General features: G+C 38.4%; 1 protein-coding gene across 1 annotated transcript in view; it reads left to right on the forward strand.

Annotated features, from left to right (window-relative positions):
- KIAA2012 (KIAA2012 ortholog) overlaps positions 1 to 22,729 on the forward strand; it is a 145,306-nt gene that overhangs the window by 8,495 nt on the left and 114,082 nt on the right. The window contains 2 exon segments of the mRNA XM_044669403.1: positions 20,625 to 20,787; positions 22,380 to 22,547. Coding sequence (XP_044525338.1) covers positions 20,625 to 20,787; positions 22,380 to 22,547 — 331 coding nt within the window.

Here is a 22,729-nt window from a genome sequence, read left to right on the forward strand (position 1 = left end):
TCTTTCCAGTTCACATGGAATTCCTCCAGTTGATTATTTCTTTTAGCACAATAGTATTCCATCACCAACAGATACCACAATTTGTTCAGCCATTCCCCAATCAAAGGACATTCTCTCATTTTCCAATTTTTGCCACCACAAAAAGCAAGGCTATAAATATTTTTGTAGAAGTCTTTTTCCTTATTATCTCTTTGGGGTATAAACCAAGCAGTGGGTTAGCTTTCCTTTGCGACTTCTACAAATTTGATAAGTATTCTATTTATACCTTTATCCAAGTCAATGATAAAAAAATGTTAACTAGCATAGGGTCAAACACAAATTTATAGGGCACCCCATTGCAATCCTCCTTCTGAGTTCACATTACCTTCTACTCTTTATTTCTAGTCATTCAACCAGTACTGTCTCTATCTACTCTCATCTAGTCCATATCTCTCCATCTAGTCCACAAGGATCCTCCTCATGATCATCACCAAAAGACAGTAGTGAGATTTTGCATCTCAGCATTCGCATCATAACCTGGTTCCTTAGACTACATTCCAGCAAAAAAAATGGGACAGAGGGTGTCTTTTCTCTGGGAGGTGTCATGCACATGGGAGAAAGGATATCTTTCCAACTTCTGAAAATTAAGCTGATTAAAACTGGAGAGAATTGAAAGAGATAATGGTGGCATACATACAAAAGTTATGACTTTAGGGAGAACATGTCTCCTACCAATTGATATTTTCTGAGCATTACTAACTTACTTAATTGACTTTTCAAAGCTTAGAGAAGCAAGAGATCTCACTCATACTTCTTCCTCCTTCATACCCTTTTTCCAACAGTACTTAGCTAACTGCATTCATAGGATCATTTTAGGAACACCTGAATCTCTCTAGGTGTAGCCACCACAGACATGCATTGTTTTTTAACAGGCTTGGCCTTTGTTGGGCACACACTAACACCAGTTCTAGAAAGGTTGAAAATGCCAATCAGCTATATCTATACTATAAGAAGTCTTAGAACGTGATTGCATAAGAGTCTTGGGGGCTCAGCTATTAGCAGCCTGATTTGGCAAGAATATTGTCATGTACCTGAGAAACAAAGGATATTTTGCTTTTTTTTGTTCCCAAGGATCTTTTTTTAATTAATAGAAATCTATTTTATCTCTTTCCCATTCACTCATCCCATTGAGGGAAAAAAGTCCTTGTTATAAATATGTCAGACAAGATAAATTCCCTCACTGGCAATGTTAAAAAAAATCCGTATCTTGTTCTGGACCCTTAACCCACCACCTCTATGTCAGAAGGTAAATAGCATCTTTCATCATTGATCCTTTGGAATAATGGATGGTCATTGCCTTGATCAAAGCCTTGCCTTTACAGTCTTGTTACTACACAAATTGTTCTTAGTTCTGTTCACTTCATTCTTTATCAGTTTATAAGTCTTCAAAATTTTTTGTTTTACAATATTGATGCTGTTTTTATAAATTGTTCTCCTAGTTCTACTTGTTTCACTCTTCACCAGTTCCTATAGCAATTTCCATGTCTCTGAAATCATCCATTTCCTCATTTCTTCTAGCACAATAGGATTCTATTATATCCAATATATCATTCAGCAATTTCTTTAATTAATAAGTATTTCTCCAGTTTCCAGTTTTTTCCACCACAAAAGCACTGCTGTAAATATTTTTAGACTTATAAGACTTTTTCTTCATTCTTTGATCTCTTTTTTTTTTTAAACCCTTGTACTTTGGTGTATTGTCTCATAGGTGGAAGAGTGGTAAGGGTGGGCAATGGGGGTCAAGTGACTTGCCCAGGGTCACACAGCTGGGAAGTGGCTGAGGCCGGGTTTGAACCTAGGACCTCCTGTCTCTAGGCCTGACTCTCACTCCACTGAGCTACCCAGCTGCCCTCTTTGATCTCTTTTGCATATAGACCTTGCAATGGTAAACCTGGATGCATGGCTGTGCACTGTTTAATAACCTTTTTGTGTATAATTCCCAATAGCTCTCCAGAATGGTTGTATCCATTCTCTGGTCTACTAAGAGTTTGATCATAACCCCTCCTCCTCCAAACACTTGTCATTTTCCTTTTTTGTCATCTTAGCCAATCTCACGGTGTAAGGTAGAATCTCAGAATTAAGTTCACTTGTTTTCTCTAATTGGGAGTAGTTGTTTTTTCATGTGGCTACAGATAGCCTGGGTTTTTTCTCTTAAGAACTGTCTGTTCCTATTCTTAGACCATTTGTCATTGAGAATGTCTGCACTTTCTAGAGGTAGTAGGTTATGGTGGATAGAATGTTGAACCTAGAATCAGGAAGTATCAGGTCTGAATCCTGCCTTAAACATTAATGTTACCATGGGCAAGACCTTTAATCTCTTTCAGCCTCAGTTTCCCCATCTGTAGTTCTTATGTCCCAAAATTGTTGTGAAGATCAAATGAGATAATGTATATAAATACTTTGCAAGCCTTAAGGGTTATATAATGTGGCAAAAGTCAAAGGTTTTAGGATTCAGAGCTGAAAGGGACCTTAGAGAGTATCTCAATTTGTAAAATGAAGTGGTATGGGTATGGCAGCCCATACCTGCGATTCTTGCCACTGGGATGACTGAGCTGGCAGATCTCATGAAGTGAGGAATTCTAAATATCATTGGGCTGGATTGATAAGGTGTCACACTGAATGTGGACTATACTAGTGGATTCCTAGAATCAAGAAAACCTGAGTTCAAATCTGACCTCAGTCATTTACTAGTTATATAACCCTGGGCATGTTCCTTAACAGCTACCTGCCTCAGTTTCCTCATCTGTAAAAGAGGGCACTATCTCTCAGAGTTGTTGTAAGAATAAAATGTAATAATGTTTGTAAAACACTTTGTAAACCTTAAAGCACAATATGAATTCTAGCTATTATTATCTACTTAGTCCAATATCCTCATTTATTTTTTTTTAAGTGAGTCTATCTTGCCTTGGCTGAAAATTCAGGGGCTTCTCACAACCTGATCCTACTCTTAATTAGTATGAGATCTCTGACCTGCTCTAACTCCTATCCTCTCTGGCTTGGAACCATGTGGTGTGGGAATATGAACATACGATCAGTTCAGCTCAAAGCAGATCAGAACTCCTCACCTCAAGAGATCTGCCAGTCTCAGTCTCCCCAGTAGCAGGGATCACAGGTATGGGCTGCCATGCCACCTATGCCTCTTTATTTTATAGATAGAAAACCTTAGGACCAGTGAAAAGAAATGACTTCCTCAATGTCACACCAGTAGTTACTTGTCAAAGGAAAGATTCAAACCCAATTCTAAATCTAGAAGGCTTTCCATTATAGTAGGGTGGCTGCTCTTCTTCAATCCTCAAGTGCTATCCCTAGCCTAGCCATTTATTTTGTGACTCAGAAGGCGGCTGACTTTCTGTTGCCTTTTCTTCTTTTCTGAAGATCAGCCATGCGTCTGACTCTTCCATGGAAACCTGAGCCCTACCAAGTCTTCCAGTGCTGCCAGTTGCCTGGTCTTTCTAAAGTCAACATTGCTTCAGGTGCCAGGGAGGGTTGGTTTTCAACCTTTTAGCACTTGGCTAGTGTGGTCAAGAGAGTCACCGAGGTCAGGAACCTCCCAAGTCATCGGGACCGGGGAGCCATTCATTACACCTGGCATTCAGGAAGACAGACAGGTCTGTACAAGCCAGCTGTTAAATGGAGCACGTGGTGTGGGAGTTTGGATAATGGGCTGCTCTGTGCACACTAATTAGTCATTTCAGTAGAAACTAGAAGCCAAAAGTTGATTGGCAAATACCACAATGGCAGGTTTGAGCAATCTGAATCCAATCCACAGCCAATACCTCCTCCTGTCATTGTTTACTGCCCTGTTTCAGAAACTGCCTTCCAGGTTCCCTTCCGTGCTGGAGTTTTTCTCTTGCTTGTTCTCTCATGGTTGGGAGACACTTTGGGGAGTGAGGTAAGAGGTGATGTTTGAGGGCAGAGGGAAGCTGCAGCTATAGACTTCACTCTCATCAAGGAAGAAATGGTTGCTGCAGAAGAAAGGATGGGAACCCTTTGGGGAAGTGATTGTTCCATCTTAGCACTCACAATTGGAAAGCAAAATAAAGCCAGCAAGAGTCTGAACCGCACCCTAGATTTTCGGAGAGTGGATCTCAAAGGGTTCAGAGAAAGGAAACGTGAAATTCTTATGGACAAAAATTGTCCTCAGGAGAGATGGGAATTTCTATAGAGAGAAATTGTTCTAAGCAAGCTCACTACTGGCCCTACGTCCATATTATGAAAACAAAAACTGAAATCATTCCAAAGGGGAAAACAAAAAAGAGAGAATGGTCTCAAGAGGCAAATGTGGCTACACAAGGAACTCATTAACCAACTTAAGTTTGGAAAAATTTATATTTAGAAAATGGTGATAATAATAGCACCTACCTCCCTGGGTTGTTGTGAAGATCGAATGAGATAATAATTGTAAAGCACTTAGCACATAGTAAGTGCCATATAAATGTTAGCTCTTATTATTATTGAGGCAGCTAGATGGAGCTGTGGATAGAGTCAAGAAGAGCTGAGTTAAAATCTAGCCTCAGATACTTAATAGTTTTGTGACCCTGGCCAAGTCATGTCAGCCGTATTTGCCTCAGTTCCTCCTCTATAATATGGTGACCCATTGGAGAAGGAAATGGCAAACCATTCCAACATCTTTGCATAGAAGACTCCCATGAGTGAGACCATGGGGTCACAAAGAATCTGGCACAATTGAGAAACTTGAAAAACAACATTATTATTACTCATTTTCCTACCCTTACTCCTCTTTTTCCCACTACCATTATAGTAGAAAGATGTAAGTACAGGTAAAGTGGTCCTATAAGATTCACATCAAGAGCTCTGTGGCCCTGAATAAGCTGATATTGGTAAACACAAATAGGGTTGGGGGTGGGGGGAGTTTGTTGGCTTTTTTTTTTTTTTAGCTATGTCAGGAACAAGAGGAGGATCAAAGAAGAGCAGGGACTTCTGGCTGTGATGGAAGAGATTATGATAATATATGAAAGGAAGAACATAGAGCTACTCAAATCTTACTTAGTTTATATTTTCTCTGCCAACAAGAATAAGCTTTGAACTAGAAAATACAGAATAAAAAAACTATTAATGAGTTAAAACTTGAGGTAAATAGGGAGATAATAGTTGTCCTTGGTGAGTTCATGTTACCAGGACCAAAAGAACTCTATCCCATAGATGGAAAAAACTGGTGTGAATGTCGTTATTCACTGTCAATGGTCTTTGGGAAATTGTAGAGAGTGGGAGACATGTTTCAGAGCCAGAGAAGGGCAAATGTCCTGATTTTTAAAATAAGGAAGAGAGCAAAGTCCACATACTATAAACCAGTAAGTTCTTTGCTTCAATTGCTAGTAAAATTTTAGACCATTCTTATTGAAGGGATAGTTAAAGAAGCATCTAGAAAAGGAGGTAATAACCAAAAGGATGGCCACATCAAGAATAACAGGTCATATAAGCCCAACTCATTTTCTTTTTTGAAGAGGCTTTTAGACTAGTAGGTCAAGTCAATACTATAGCTAGAATTTGCCAGCATTGAACAAACTTACCAAAATAGCTCTTATGCTCTTTGGATGGACAAGATGGAGACATGAAGGCTAGACAAGAGTAGAATGAGGTGATCTTGGAATTGGATTGAATGACTGGATCCAAAAATCTGTCATAAAGTGGAGAAACTAGGGAATCATCCTTGACTCTAGGCTACTGGACATTTTTATCAAATGATAAAGGTACAGGTGACATGTTTATCAAGATGACAAAGAAGGGAAAGCTGAAGTAGCTAACATGTTCAATGATAGAGTCATGATCCAAAAATACAGTCATGATCTCTGTAGGTGGAATCTAATAAGACAATTAAAAAACTTTTATTGAGGCACTTTTAAAATGTCATAATTTCCTAATCTGTCCCCTCCTCCATTGAACTTTCCCTTTAAACAAAACTGACCTTCCATCTGACCCTATTTGACAAAAATTCGACATTTCACATTTACCATTCCCCATCTTGCTACCAAAAAGAAGAATGTTTCATTTATTAGTTCTAGGGGACCAAGATTGATAATGGTTATTAGGTTAAATAGCATTTAGTGCTTTCATGTCTTACAGATTCCTCCAAGTTCTCCTTATTTCACTCTGCATCAATTCATCTAAGTCTTTCCATGTTTCTCTAAATTCTTCAAATACATTATTTCTTAAAGTAGAATAATATTCCATTACATCCAGGGAGTTAGTGGGGCTCAAATGAAATAGTGAATGTCAAGCACTTGGCAAACTTTATTTGTTGTTCAGTCATTTCAGTCATGCTAGACATTTCGTGATCTCATTTAGAGTTTTCTTAGCAAAGATGTTGGAGTGGTTTGCCATTTCCTTCTCCAGCTCAGATGAAGAAACTGAGGCAAACAGGGTAAAGTGACTTGCCCAGGGTCATACAGCTAGTGTTTGAGGTCAGATCTGAACTCAGATCTTCCTGACTCCAGGTCCTGTACTATATCCACTGCAACACCTAGCTGCCCAGAGCACTTTACAAATTCCAGTGATTGTTATTATTATTAGCCTATAGCCACCAGGCTGTCATTCTGGAGATGTCTTCCTCCTTCCCTGAGTCTTTTATGTGTTTCTGTTGATCTCAAACAATGCTTATGGAGCAATATAGGGTTGTGCTGGTAAATGCTTCACAATCAGACTCTCCTTCCCCTCCAAATGTTTATAAACCTGCTTTTAACTTTGATCTACATTATTGACCCTTTTTAAAAACTAGACAAATCAACAAAAAATAAATTAAGCCAATATTTTAGCAGTTGTCCTTTCTGATACATAAATGTTCACACTGAAAATTTCATAATCAGCTCTTATAAGCCAGTTAGAACTGGCTCTAGCACACCCCTGATTACATCCCTGACAGTCTGTTCAACCATTCCCCAGTTGATGGGAACCTACTTTGTTCCCAGATATTTTTTACTATCACAAATACTGCTTTTATAAATATTTTCATATTTAAAAAATAAAATAAATAAATAAATAAATGAAGAGTTGTTTGAAAATAAATAAAAAGTTGTTTAGTATAGTATTTATATGAACAGCTCAATGATTTTTCTTGCATCATTCCAAATAATTTTCCAAAATGGTTGGACCAGTTCATCGCTGAAACTAGCTAAATATTAGTGTGCATGTGTTAACGTAGCTCCTCCCACACTGAACATTTCCATTTTTTTCTCATATAAGATGAAATTTAACATGAATAAATATAGTCTTACACTTGGGATAAAAAAAAAACCTGAAAAATAAATTCCAGGTTTTATGGTACCGCAAGGGTAATATGAGTCAACAATGTGAGATTTCAGTTTAAAAAAATGTAATGTGATCAGTCTGCATTAAGAGATCTCATTTTCAAGATCTGGGAGGTGATCATCAGTAGTCCTGCTGTATTCTGCCTGGTCAGGCCACATCTGGAGTATCTTGTTCAGTATGGGGCACCATATTTTAGAAAGGACATTGACAAGCTGGAGATCAGCCAGGGGCCACCTGGGTGATCATGCTCTCTAAGGACTGATTGAAGGAACTGAGGGATATTTGTCCTGGACAAGAGAAGATTTATGGAAATATGATCACCGACTAAGAATTTTAAGGACTGTCATATGAGCTAGGCAACTAGAAGCCTGGGATGCTTATTGGTGGCCACACATACATAATAAAGCAGGAATGTGGGACAGGAAGAAAATAATGAATTTTTCTCTTAGCTTAGCTTTTGTATTTGCTCAGATTTATTTGTAGGGCAAGACCCAAAGGGTTTGGGGAGGCCTGAAGAAAGTCATGGTGTTCCAGACCCCTGAAATCCTTTGTGGTTTATTGGAAGGCAGCCCTGAAATTACTTTGAGGGGGAATGCATGTTGGCAAGCCAATCATTACTGCCCCTCTCCAACACATGGTTTCCTCTATGTGTCTAACTCTTCTTACTGATGGTGTAAGTATTTGTGAGGGAATATAATCCAGATTTATGAAAGTTCTTTTGCTACTATGCTATTTCATTAAATGTCTTTACACAGAAATAATTGTGTCCTTTGGAAGACTAGAAAAAAAAAGTAAATACACTGGTGGGGACACAAATGAGCTATTGTGGGTATATTTAAATGCATAGAGGGCCTTAAATCTGGAATGGTTATTCTGGGGAGGTCAAATGTGAGAGGGGGGAAGTCTCAGGTACTTCATAGAATTACATGTCTTGGAACCTAGGTCACAGAGAGGCAGGTTCAAGCTTGATATATGGGGGAAATTCCTATTAGTTCTAGCTAAAAGTGGAATGAGATACCTTGGAATGTTGGGAGTTCACTGGAAGTCTTAAAACAAAGTTATAAAGGAGATTCTTCATTTTTTTTGGCATAGGGAAGTCTAGATAGCCCCTTTCCAACAGTAAGCATCTTTAAGCAAGTTAGTAAAAATTGGTGTTCAGTCACTTAAGTTGTATCCGACTCTTCATGACCCCATTTGGGATTTTCTTGGCAAAGATACAGGAGTGGTCTACCATTTCCTTCTCCAGCTTATTTTATAGATGAGGAAATGGAGACAAACAGGATTAAGTGACTTTGGGCACATAACTGCTAAATGTCTGAGGCCAGATTTGAACTCAGGAAGAAGAGTCTTTCTGAATCCAAGACCAGCATTCTATCCACTATTCCACCTAGCTGCAAGTTAATGAATAAGTGAATTCAATTCCAAATGCCACTTTGAAAAACACTTTGAAAATTTTTTTTTATGCCTTTTGTCTTCATTGTAGTCATTTTACCTCCTCTCTCTCCGTTATGTGATAGACTTCTTGTGTGGTCCTAATCATTTCTCTGTTTCCCTCTGCCTTAGTACATTCATCTTTTTAAAGAGGGATGATGAAATCTATCCCATTAATATCTCAAAATATACATGAGAAAATATTTTGAAAACTGACTGCCTGCTAAACATCTCCTACTGGATAGATTGTTGCCACCTTCAACTCAGTGTGTCCAAAATGAAATTTAACATTTCCCCCCATATTCGGTCTTTCCTACTAACATTTCCATTTCTGTTCATACCATTATTTTCCAGGTCACTCAGGCTTGAAACCCCAAATTTATCTTTGACATCCATTTCCCTCCCCACTACCAACGTCTAATTAGCTTCTTAAAAACAAAAACAAAAACAAAAAAATGCTTTCCTTCCATTTTAGAATCAATACTGGCTATTGATTCCAAAGCAGAAGAACAGTAAAGGCTAGGCAGTGGGGGTTAAGTGACTTCCCCAGGATCATACAGCTAAGAAATATCTGAGGTCAGATTTGAAGTCAGGAACTCCTGTCTCTAGGATGGGCTCTCTATCCACTGAGCCACCTAGCTACCACCCCCACATATAATCTCTTAAATACAACACTCCAATTACATCACCTACTCAAAAACCATGGCCACTGGATAATCTGATTCCAATACACTTTTCAGTTTTATTTCATACTACTTCACCTCCCAAAATTTACATTCTGACCAAACTACACACTTACCATACATACTGTGCCCTTGGACTTTTTTACCTTGGGCTAGACCATGCCTGAAACCCCTTCCTCACCTCCCCACTCCCCAACCCACAAAAACACCATCCAATGTTTCTGCCTGTTGAAATATAGGTATTTCTTCCATGTCTGGGGGGGGGAGGGGAGGCAACACTCCCATGATCTGGAAAATCCTTATAAAATTGTTTGGCCCTCCCTTTCAGACTTCAGGAGAAGTCTGAATTTTTTCTTTGTTTTTAATGGGATATTTACTGTAAAAAAAATTGTGTATACTAATGGTTTAAATAAAATATTTTGAGACTTCCTGGTTAAGATGGCGGCAGAGTAAAAAGCAGCTGCTTAACCTCTCCTAACTGAAACATAAAGGATTCCTCAAGAAGACATAAAAACAAATCCAGAGGAACGAAGGGACCTCACAACAGGGCACGGCATTGGAGGTACGTGGAATCAGGGCATTTCCATGCTATAAAGGGGTGAAACAGCTCTCACTAAAACGCAAGCTGAGCAACCCCATCCCCCACCCCCACACCACCTATAGTGCCAAAGCCAGTGCACAAGAGTTAGAGCAAGTTTTGGGCACACATTAAGTCCTTGGCAGCTACCTGGGGTCACCAGGGCCTGCCCCTTTTAGCGGCAAGACTTAAGACCCTAAGAGGCTAAAGAACGCACAGACTTTGAACACAGATCCTGAGTGCAGGCAAGGACACAAGCACAGACATGGATCCTGAGCGCAGGTGAGGACTTGGATCTTGAGCGCAGGCACGGACCTTGAGTGGGGATCCAGTGCAGAGGGGTGCACGACTGTGGAAACAGTGCCCTGAAGCTGTTAAAGGAGCCTCGGGCAGAGGAACAAGCAAGGGGACCACCAGGAGGCTTGACCCTGAGAACAACTAGACCTAAGACTTCAGGAGCCTAAAGAGCGCAGACAGGCCCTGAGAGGGCTCAGGGCTAACAATGGCAAGACAGAGACAAGAACCCCAAAAGAGAAAGATCATCAAGAAGAAATCTGTAACACTCGACAACTTTTACACAGATAAAATCCAGACAAAAGAGCAAAAGCAGAGAACAAACAAGTAATCATATCCAAACATTCCCAAAATAATGAAAACTGCCAAAAGCTATTGAAGAGTTCAAATCTGAGATGATGAGAAAGATAGAAGAGATTTGGTGAGAGAAGTGGGAAATAGCTCAAAAGGAAATTAACAGGTTAGAAGACAGAAACTCCCAATTAGAGAAAGATGACCCAAAATCAAACGAAATGATAAGCAAATTGGAAACCAAAATCTGGCAAAAAAATAACAGTTTAAAAGGCAGAATTTCACAATTGGAAACTGAGGCAAGTAAATTGAAGACCAGAAATGACCAGATTGAAAGGGAAAACCAAAAGATTATAGCTGAAAACCAGTCCCTAAAGGCTAGAATTGAGCAATTAGAAGCTAATGATCTCTCAAGACAGCAAGAAAAAATAAAACAAAGTCAAAAGACTGATAAAATAGAAGGAAACATGAAATATCTCAATGAGAAAGTGACAGACTAAGAAAACAGATCTAGAAGAGACAATCTGAGAATGATTGGTCTTCCTGAAAAAGCAGAAATTAATAGAAATTTGGACTCTATACTAAAAGAAATTATTCAGCAAAATTGCCCTGAAGTTCTACAACAAGAGGGCAATATAGACATTGAAAGGATCCATACATCACGCTCTACACTAGACCCAGAAAAGACAACCCCCAGGAGTATAATAGCCAAATTCAACAGCTTCCAAGTAAAAGAAAATATTTTACAAGAAGTCAGAAAGAGACAATTCAAATATCAAGGAGCACCAATCAGGATCACACATTATCTGGCAGCCTCCACACTAAAAGACAGCAAGGCTTGGAATATGATATTCAGAAAGGCAAGAGAACTGGGTCTACAACCAAAGATCACCTACCCATCAAAATTAACAATATACTTCCAGGGGAAAGTTTGGGCATTCAACAAGATAGAAGATTTCCAAGTATTTGCACAGAAAAGAACAGGACTAAATGGAAAGTTCGATATCCAACCACAAAAATCAAGAGAAACATGAAAAGGTCAATAAGAAACAGAGGGGGAAAAAAGAAAACTCATATTTTTTAAATTCACCTCTTTAAGGGCTTCAATATGATCTAATTATTTGTATTCCTATGTGGAGAAATGTTAGGTATAATTCTCTGAAAGAAACTCTATTCACTATTATAGTATTTGCTATTACATTAATTAGAAGAATTATTCATAGGGATAGGTTGGAATACTAAATGGTCTAAGATGATATGGGGATGGGAAAGAGGGGGGTGAATAGTAGAGGACACCAAGAGAAACTTGAATGAATAAGAAAAATAGGATATTCTATTACACACAAAGAGGGCATGGGAAGGGGAAGGGATGAATACTATTATAAGAAAGAGAGGAAGAGAACATTAAGAGGTAATAGTTAAACCTTACTCTCAGTGTAATTAACCCTGAGAGGGAAGAGCAGCTTTATCCATTGGGACATAAAACTCTATCTAACCCTACTGGGAAAGTCAGAAGGGATAAACTAAGGGGAGCAGGGGAGTGAGGAGGTCAAAAAAGGGAGGAGAGGAGAAGGGGGAGGGAATTCATTAGGCCTTAAAAATAAAAAGAGGGGAATAATAAGGGAGGGGGTAAAAAAGGGAAGTAAATCAAGGGAGGGGACAAGAGTTACTGGCATAAAGCAAACCACTGGTTTAAAAGGAAATAGTGTAAGAAGAAGGAGAACTAGGAGAGAATACCAAAATGTTGGGGAATACACAACTAATAATTATAACTCTGAATGTGAATGGGATAAACTTGCCCATAAAAAAGGGAGAAAATAGCAGAGTGAATTAGAAACCAAAATCCTACCATATGTTGTCTACAAGAAACACATATGAGGCGGGTGGACATACACAGGTTTAAGGTAAAGGGCTTGAGCAAAATCCTTTGGGCCTCAAATGAGAAAAAGAAGGCAAGAGTGGCAATTATGATTCCTGACAAAGCCAAAGTAAAAATAGATATGATTAAAAAAGACAGGGAAGGTCATTACATCCTGATAAAAGGCAGTATAGACAATGAGGAAATAACATTGCTCAATACATGTATGCATCAAATGGCATAGCAACCAGATTCATAAAGGAGAAACTGGCATATCTCAAGAAGGAAATAGATAGTAAAACCATCATAGTGGGAGATCTAAATATTCCTCTTTCAGATCTAGATAAATCAAACCAAAAAAATAAATAAGAAAGAGATAAGAGAGATGAATGAAGTCCTAGAAAAATTAGATTTAATAGATATGTGGAGAAAAATAAATAGGAACAAAAAGGAATACACCTTCTTTTCAGCTGCACATGGTACATTCACAAAGATTGACCATGTAATAGGGCATAGAAACATTGCAAACAAATGCAAAAGAGCAGGAATAATAAATGTAACCTTCTCAGATCATAATGCAATAAAAATAATAATTAGTAAGGGCACCTGGACAGGCAAATCAAAAACTAATTGGAAATTAAATAATATGATTCTCCAAAACCAGCTAGTCAAAGAAGAAATCATAGAAACAATCAACAATTTCATTGAAGAGAATGACAATGAAGAGACATCCTACCAAACTCTGTGGGATGCGGCCAAGGCAGTACTCAGGGGGAATGAGTGCATATATTAACAAATTAGGGAGGGCAGAGATTAATGAATTGGGCATGCAACTTACAAAATTAGAAAGCAAGCAAATTAAAAATCCTCAGATGAAAACTAAATTAGAAATACTAAAAATCAAGGGAGAAATTATTAAAATTAAAAGTAAAAGAACTATTGAATTAATAAATAAGACTAGAAGCTAGTATTTTGAAAAAACAGATAAAATAGACAAAGTACTGGTCAATCTAATAAAAAAAGGAAAGATGAAAACCAAATTGATAGTATCAAAGATGAAAAGGGAGACCTCACCTCTAATGAAGAGGAAATGAAGGCAATCATTAAAAACTATTTTGCCCAATTACATGGCAATAAATATAGCAATCTAGGAGATATGGATGAATATTTACAAAAATATAAACTGCCTAGATTAACAGCAGAAGAAATAGAATACCTAAATAATCCCATATCAGAAAAAGAAATTGAACAAGCCATCAAAGAACTCCCTAAGAAAAAATTGCCAGGGCCTGATGGATTCACAAGTGAATTCTATCAGACATTCAAAGAGCAACTAATCCCAATACTATACAAATTATTTGATATAATAAGCAAAGAAGGAGTCCTATCAAATTCCTTTTATGACACAAATATGGTACTGATTCCAAAGCCAGGTAGATCAAAAACAGAGAAAGAAAACTACAGACCAATCTCCCTAATGAACATAGATGCAAAAATTTTAAATAGAATACTAGCAAAGAGACTCCAGCAAGTGATCAAGAGGATCATCCACCATGATCAGGTGGGATTTATACCAGGAATGCAAGGATGGTTCAACATCAGGAAAACCATCCACATAATTGACCATATCAACAATCTAACAAACAAAAATCACATGATTATCTCAATAGATGCTGAAAAAGCCTTTGACAAAATACAGCATCCATTCCTATTGAAAACACTGGAAAGTATAGGAATAGAAGGACCTTTCCTAAAAATAATAAACAATATATTCCTAAAACCATCAACGAGCATCATATGCAATGGGGATAAATTAGAAGTCTTTCCAATAAGATCAGGAGTGAAACAAGGATGCCCATTATCACCTCTATTATTTAACATTGTACTAGAAACACTAGCAGTAGTAATTAGAGAATAAAAAGAAATTGAAGGTATCAAAATAGGAAATGAGGAGACTAAGCTATCACTCTTTGCAGATGATATGATGATCTACTTAAAAAAGCCTAGAGAAGCAACTAAGAAGCTTGTAGAAATAATCAACAACTTTAGCAAAGTTTCAGGATACAAAATAAATGCACAAAAATCATCAGCATTTCTATGTATTTCCAACACATCACAGCAGCAAGAGGTAGAAAGAGAAACACCATTTAAAATCACCCTAGACAACATGAAATATTTAGGAATCTATCTACCAAAACAAACACAGCAATTATATGAAAACAACTACAAAACACTTTCCAAACAATTAAAACTAGATCTAAACAATTGGAAAAACATTGATTTCTCATGAGTAGGACGAGCTAACATAATAAAGATTACCATTCTACCCAAATTAATTTACTTATTTAGCACCATACCTATCAAACTACCAAAAAACTTTTTTACTGAATTAGGAAAAACTATAACAAAGTTCATCTGGAATAACAAAAGATCAAGAATATCAAGGGAAATAATGTCAAAAAATGTGAAGGAAGGGGGCCTACCAGTACCAGATATTAAACTGTACTATAAAACAGAGGTCATCAAAACAATATGGTACTGGCTAAGAGACAGAGGGGAGGATCAGTGGAATAGACTCGGGATAAGTGACATCAACAAGACAGCGTATGATAAACCCAAAGAGCCGAACTTTGGGGAAAAAATCCACTATTTGACAAAAACTGCTAGGAAATTTGAAAAACAATATGGGAGAGATTAGGTTTAGATCAACATCTCACACCCTACACCAAGATAAATTCAGAATGGGTGAATGACTTGAATATAAAGAGGGAAACTATAAATAAGTTAAGTGAACATAGAATAGTTTACTTGTCAGATCTCTGGAAAAGGAAAGATTTTAAAACCAAGCAAGAGTTAGAGAAAATTACAAAATGTAAAATAAATAATTTTGATTATATTAAATTAAAAAGGTTTTGTACAAAAAAACGAACAAACAATGCAACTAAAATCAGAAGGGAAATAACAAACTGAGTAAAAATCTTTATAACAAAAAATTCTGACAGAGGTCTAATTACTCAAATATACAAGGAGCTAAATCAATTGTATAAAAAATCAAGCCATTCCCCAATTGATAAATGGGCAAGAGACATGAATAGGCAATTTTCAGATAAAGAAATCAAAAGTATCAATAAGCACATGAGAAAGTGTTCTAAATCTCTAATAGAGAAATGCAAATCAAAACAACTCTGAGGTATCACCTCATACCTAGCAGATTGGCTAAAATGAAAGAAGGGGAGAGTAATTAATGCTGGAGGGGATATGGCAAAACTGGGACATTAATACATTGCTGGTGGAGTTGTGAACTGATTCAACCATTCTGGCTGGCAATTTGGAACTATGCTCAAAGGGCTATAAAAGAATGTCTGCCCTTTGATCCAGCCATACCATTGTTGGGTTTGTACCCCAAAGAGATCATAGATAAACAAACTTGTACGAAAATATTTATAGCTGCGCTTTTTGTGGTGGCAAAAAACTGGAAAAAGAGGGTATGTCCTTCAATTGGGGAATGGCTGAACAAATTGTGGTATCTGTGGGTGATGGAATTCTATTGCGCTTAAATAAACTGGAGGAATTCTATGTGAACTGGAAAGACCTCCAGGATTTGATGCAGAGTGAAAGGAGCAGAACCAGAACATTGTACACAGAGACCAATACACTGTGGTAAAATAGAATATAATGAACTTTGGTACTAGTAGCAATGCAATGACCCAGGACAATTCTGAGGGATTTATGGTAAAGAACGCTACCTACATTCAGAGGAAGAACTACAGGAATGGAAACAGACGAAAAACAACTGCTTGAACACATGGGTTGAGGCGGACATGATTGGGGATGTAGACTCGAAACTACCTCACTAATGCAACCATCAACAATTTGGAAATAGGTCTTGATCAATGACACATGTTAAAACCAGTGGAAATACACATCAGCCACGGGGGTTTGGGGATCTAGGGGGCTGTAGGGGAAAGTAGGAGCATGAATTATGTAACCATGTTAACTTTTCTAAAAAATAAATATTAATGTTTAAAAAAAGGTGGCAGATTACAGATGAATTTTTTCAAAAAATAAATAAATAAATATGTTGATATTATATAATACTATATATTAAAAATAAAATATGTTGATATTATACAATACTTTAAATGTTTTATGCCTTTCTGACTTTCTAGACTTTTTTTGTGTCATCTACTAGCCTTCACATGTTGTCTTCAGCTTCCACAAAACTCCCCCAAATTCCCATCTAATTATGTATGCTGACCCTCAATACATCAAAAGCAGAATGGGGAAAGTGTCCATGTGGAAGGGATACTTGTATTTCCTTTCCTTCAAGGCTCACCTCATAAGCCACATACCCATGAAGCCCTCCTTGATTCCTCCAGATAGAAAAGATTTCCCCCTAAATTTCTCATAACATCTTGTATGGACTTTTCCTCTGCTGTAATCTTTCTTTTGCTTGTATTGGAATTGTGCCCCTTCCCAATTAAATTACAAGTTCCTTAAGGGTCTAGATCTTCTTTCATCTTTATAGCAAAGCAGGCACTAAATATATTTTAGTTTTTGAATGGGACAAGGTTGGAAAAGACTTAAGGCGGTCAATAGCAGCCTCCCACTTGAGGCAGAAAGAAGCACACAACTGAAGATCCCTAGCCCCCAGGAAAAGTGATTCCCCAAACTTTTCTTGGCAGTGGATTCTGCTATTGCACAAGCTCCGTACAATGAAGCATTTTGCAGCTATGCTGTGCTCCAGAAATACTAAATAATGAGAATAATAACAACAGAGGGCTTGCCTGAACCCATACAGTGTGTCATCTCCATCCTTAAACTGGCTGAGGCCTCTCAGGAGAGGAAGGGAGGGGGGTCCTGATGCACTGGGTAAAATGCCAGCTGAAGAATAAACAGGAGAAATAATAGCAACATCTAGCAGCTAGCTCTATCTCCAAGGCCTGTGATTATGGGTTTAGGTTAGGAATTGAGGGAAAATTTGGCAAATTTTAAGGTCATTTTGAATCCACCACCACTACTCTCCCTTATTGTTGTTACATGCCCTTTGGAAAGGGCCATGAGAATTCCTACATCAGAGTGGCTGCTCTTTCCAGTTTCTTCTTGCATCTGAGGTATCTGAATGGCACGAGGCACACACCCAGTCCTGTGTGAGTTGTCTAGACACTTGTAGTTAATGCTCTGTGTTGAGATCCCAAATATCCATGAAATTTATTTATTTATTTAAAAACCCCTTACCTTCAATCTTAGAATTGTTGGTTCCAAGGCAAAAGAGCGGTACAGGCTGGGCAATTGGGATTAAGCGACTTGCCCAAGCTCACACAGCTAGAAGTGTCTGAAGTCAGATTTGAACCCAGGAACTCCCGTCTCTTTATCTACTGAGTCACCTAGCTGGCCCCCACTGTAAACTTTTAAATACTATGAAAATGTCAGTGATTATTATGTGTATGTGGACATAGGCAATAGAGTATGATAAGGCAGGTCTTAAAAAGCTGTTCCATGCCTGCACAGCTCCCTTCAGGATTTCAAAGCTCATAAAATCCAGAAAGGACCTTAGAGATCATCTACTTGAGGGATTCTTGATCTTTCCTGTGTCCTAGACCTCTCTGGCAATCTGGTGATGTTCAGTGTTTATCATAGCTTGATAAATGCTTCTTGACTGCACCCATTCTCAGAATGACTGCTGTTGAAAAAAAATTCAGTTAAAGTTTAGTGAAAATAAAGTGTAATTTCTTTTCCCATCTAAGTTCACAGGACTGCTGAAATCTATCCATGGACCACTCCATCGTCTCCCACATGAACCCTGGGTTAAGAATCTCTGACCTAATCCAGGGCATTGATTTTACTGATAAGGAAGCCAAAGGCCCAAAGAAAATGAATGACTTATTCAAGATAGTAACAGAGTGGACATACTCTATCTACATGTATGGGTGGTCCGGCCTTTGGTGCCTCCTTCCATTCTCCCAGATAAGGTCATGTAAGCCGTCCTTGCTCAACCCACATCCCCACCTGTCTCCTTTGCAAGTTCACAAGATCCTAGAGTTAGAAGGGAGCTCAGAAGCTTTCTCCTCCTGCCCACATCTGAGTAAGAATTCCTCATTCTTCATCCATATATCTGAGAAATGGTCATTCTGCCTTTACATGAAGACTCTCAATGAGGGGGAGTCTATTATAAACCCCACCATCCCATTCTACTTTTGGATAGCACTCATCATGAGGTGGTTTTTCCTTATTTCAAACCTAAATTCATACTTCCCTCCTTCAAGCCAGAATCTACCATTAGGGACTATTTCCATTCTTTAGCCACAGATTGGGACATTTTTACAAACACTTTTTCTTAAGCCAAACAAAACACCTTCTTAAAACAACTACAGGCAGACAGTTTCTCATCAGCTAAATGGCAGACAGTTTCTCGTCTGACTGAAAGCTGGCAGAAAGCTTCTTCTGTTCCCCATGCACAAATGGGTTTATGGTTTCAAGGTGTGAATTGGTTCTACCAAGCAGCATAATTAAAACCAAGGTCAGCATTAGTTTTTTCACAATCCAATTAAGGCAGTTTGGCACCTAAACAACAGTCAACTAACTACCTTCCTCCTCTCACCTTCCCAGCTTGGTGTATCCCTGGCAAATTACTTTATTAGGTTAAGTCATATAGCTCAGAGACTCAACTTTGGTAGAACCTTCAAGTTGGAAGCTTTTTCAGAATCTCTCTCCTTCCATAATAGTGGATTCAGGGTTTAGGAAAATAACATTTAAAAGAAGGGATTTTTAGCAAAGTCCTTCTCAAAAATACTCCTACTATTTTTGGGAAAAAGCTGGGGAGGCATGGGTGAGCTTGGTGGCATGCTTCAATAGATTTGGAAATGGTGGAATGTTTATATCCAAAGAGTCACTGAAGGTATAATGGTGACATGGAAAGAGGTCTTTGGTCTGGGTGCTCCTGGGATCTGAGTTTGGCCCTGACTTGTCTAACATCTTCATCAATGACTTGCCTAAAAACATAAAGGAAAAATAAAAAATAAATGAAAAAGCATAAAGGACCTGCTTATCAAGTTTGCAGATAACATAAAGCTGGGCAGTATAGCTAACACATTGGATGACAGAATTGGGGCTAAAACAATGGACCAAATCTAAAGATTTAAATTAATAAAAGTTACTGTAAAGTCTTACACTTGAGTTGAGTTTTTCTCTTACTCAGCTTTATAAAAACAAGGTGGAAAATAGTTCATCTCAGAACAATCTTGGGGTTTCAGTGGACTGCAATATGAAACAACAATGAGATACAGGAACCCAAAAAAGTAATTATTAATTATCTTTGGCTGAAATAAAAAAGGTATAGGGTGTGACAGTCGCTTTGACCTCCATCCTGCTCAGGCTACATCTGCAGTATTGTATTCACTTTGGGGTACCATAATTTAGGAGGAACTCTGAAAAGCAGGATAAATTTTAAAGATGAAAAAATGCCTAGAATCAGAAATCTCAGAATCATGCCAAATAAGGATCAGTTGAGGAAATTGAAGATGGCTAGCCTGGAGAAGAGAAAACTAAGTAGGCTATTACTTCGAGGAAAGGGTTTCTGAGATATGAGTGCCTGGGCTTGGGGCATGGGTTAATTATTGTATTATTCATTTGATAAATTTTCACATATGCTATGTTGATTCTCATAATAAACCTGTGGGGTAGACATTTGACAGATGAAGGAACTGAGGTTCAGAGAGTTTAAGTGAGTCATCCAGGATCACACAGACCCTGTCACAGAGGTGAGATTCAGAGTCAGGACTCCTCCTCCTCCTAAAAATTAAGTGGGGGTGGCATGAGTTAGACTAGGAACAACTCTTTTTATGCTTCAGAAATGGTTTCCATAGAGTCTGTTAAGCCATGTACTTTCTTCAGAGGAGTTTTATCCCTCTCTGATGTTCTATCTTAACTCAGGATCTGGTATTTGTCATTTTTTTTTCAACTAATTTCCTCCAACTCCAAATCTGTTGGGACCTTTAAGAACTTCATCCTGCAGTTTCTCAGTTTTTGTGTCTGTTGGCTGAGATATCCACTCATGTTGCCTTCAGGCACCTTTAGGGAGTTTCCCAGGATTATTGATGAGGGATCTGTGAACCCAACTGTATTAGCTGCATGAGGCCTCTGAGGCCCTAACAGATGAACTTATCTCTGGCTGTTCTTCCTGCAGAAGCAACCCAAGGACCAGAGTTGGCAACCGTACTTACATTTCCTAAGTAATTCAAATAGCCAGCCTGAACAACAGATCCGTCCAGGCTATTCAGCCAAGAGGTACCTCCTCAGACTCTTTCAAAATTGGACTCCAAGCACTTTGTACAAGCTGCAGTGTTCAGGTCAGTGATGAGATTGGTTGAATGAGGGGAATATGGATAAAACCAACCCAAATATCCCTGGGTCATTGTTGTTGTTCAGTCACTTCGGTTGTGGCTGATTCTTTGTGACCCCAGTTGGGGTTTTCTGGGCAAAAATATTGGAGTATAGTTTGCCATTTCTTTCTCCAACTCATTTTACAGATGAGGAAACTGAGGCAGAGTTAAGGGACTTGCCTAGGGTCACTTATGATGAAAGATAAGTCTTCCTGACTCCACGCCACCTAGCTGTCTCTAATGTCCCAATATTTGAAAGCAAAAAGTGGAGTCAGAAAACTGGATTCAAATCCCAGCTGTTCCACTTAACTATCCTTGGTGACTTCAGGTGAGTCCTTGTTTCCACACTTCAACTTCCTCATCTGAAAATGATCAAGTTGGTCTAATTAATCTCTAATGTCCTTTCCACATCTAATCCTATGAACCTTATATTTTCCATAAAGGCTTAAGGAAGCTAGATCACTGCCCCAACCTAAAGTATGGAGTCAATTTTGCTTTAAATCAACCAGTAGATCCAAATCTACCAACTCCCTCTAATAAATCTTCAAGTCAATCATCTACCAACTGCAAAGGGAAATTCAGCTGCCATTGGTGCCCTTCTCAATCCAGCCTCATCACATTGCTAGACTTTATTTACTCCCATCATTCCTAATAGCCTACTCGGAGAGTCCCTTACCAATAGCCTCTCCCCTTGCTCTGGGGTGGTCTCAAAGCTTCAAGGAAGTAAAAAGTAGCTTCTCTCCTTCCACAAGAAAAATATCTCTTCTAAAGATTGGCAATTCCCCAATAAGACACATGGAAATGGCTCCATAGTGAGGTAGAAATCCTGAAAGAAGCCTCATTCTTATTGGGGGGGGGTGAGGAAAGATAAATGAAGAAGAAAAGGTGATGGGGGGGAGGTGGGGACAGGCATTATCCTTTCCTTTCTTTGGTACAAACTGTTGCAAACAGCCACAGTCACATTTTATCAGCACTCACCATATGACTTACCTCCAATGCTCAAAAATGATCTGGAGAATAACTTTCCTCTTGCTTTGTAAGCTTACATTTGAGTGAATTGAGAACTGCTTGCTTCCCCATGAAGTGGTGACTAGAAGCAAGGGGAGAGAATTGGGCTTGCCACAGGAAATACAGCTGCCCTTCTCAATCCAGCCTCATCACTGATTATATTTAAATGCCAAGCCCTGGGTTCCAGTTAGTTGCATCTGTTTAATCTTCATGAAATGTTAATAGATAATGTTAAGATGTGGTTTTCTACATCAATCTGCCCTCTAAAGCTGTTTCTTTTTGAGTTTAACACCACTGGTCTAGAATCTCTTATTGAAGGCAAAGATAATTTAGGTTTTCCAAATAAGAAACCTATTTTCCCATTGGACCCTCACTATTTTTGCAATTGACTGTGATGCTAGGGCTGCCCAGGTCTAGATCCCCCTCTCTCACAGCCTGTGATCTCACAAGCTAAATGGGGAATTGGCCAAACTGATCAGGATTCTTTTGATCACTTTACAGTATTTGAATTGTTTCCCCAGACAGGTAACTGATATGCTCCATTATTTCAGGGTGTTTCAGGGACCCTAGGTTGTTCCAGGACAATCAGCTTTACTTTCCAAATCACATCAGGAGGCAACAGGATCTCTCAGCTATACCATCAAAATACCGTCTCCTGCCTGTTCACCCTTCAGTCTCTCCTTTCTGGACTGAGAAAGAACAACAGTCTGATGATGCAGGTTTGTGGAGAACTTAGGGCTAGTTTTTCAAATGTATTTGGACCCTTAATTACTTCTAATGGCATTTCCCAAAATGAAGCCTAAGGATCTGGGACCTTAGTTTATTCATTTGTAAAATTAATGGCATCTAATATTCCTTCTATTTCTAGTAATTTATAACTGTCACCTCTGGTGTGGCAAAA

This window comes from Gracilinanus agilis, chromosome 3 (genome assembly GCF_016433145.1).
Source record: "Gracilinanus agilis isolate LMUSP501 chromosome 3, AgileGrace, whole genome shotgun sequence".
Taxonomy (NCBI): Eukaryota; Metazoa; Chordata; class Mammalia; order Didelphimorphia; family Didelphidae; genus Gracilinanus; species Gracilinanus agilis.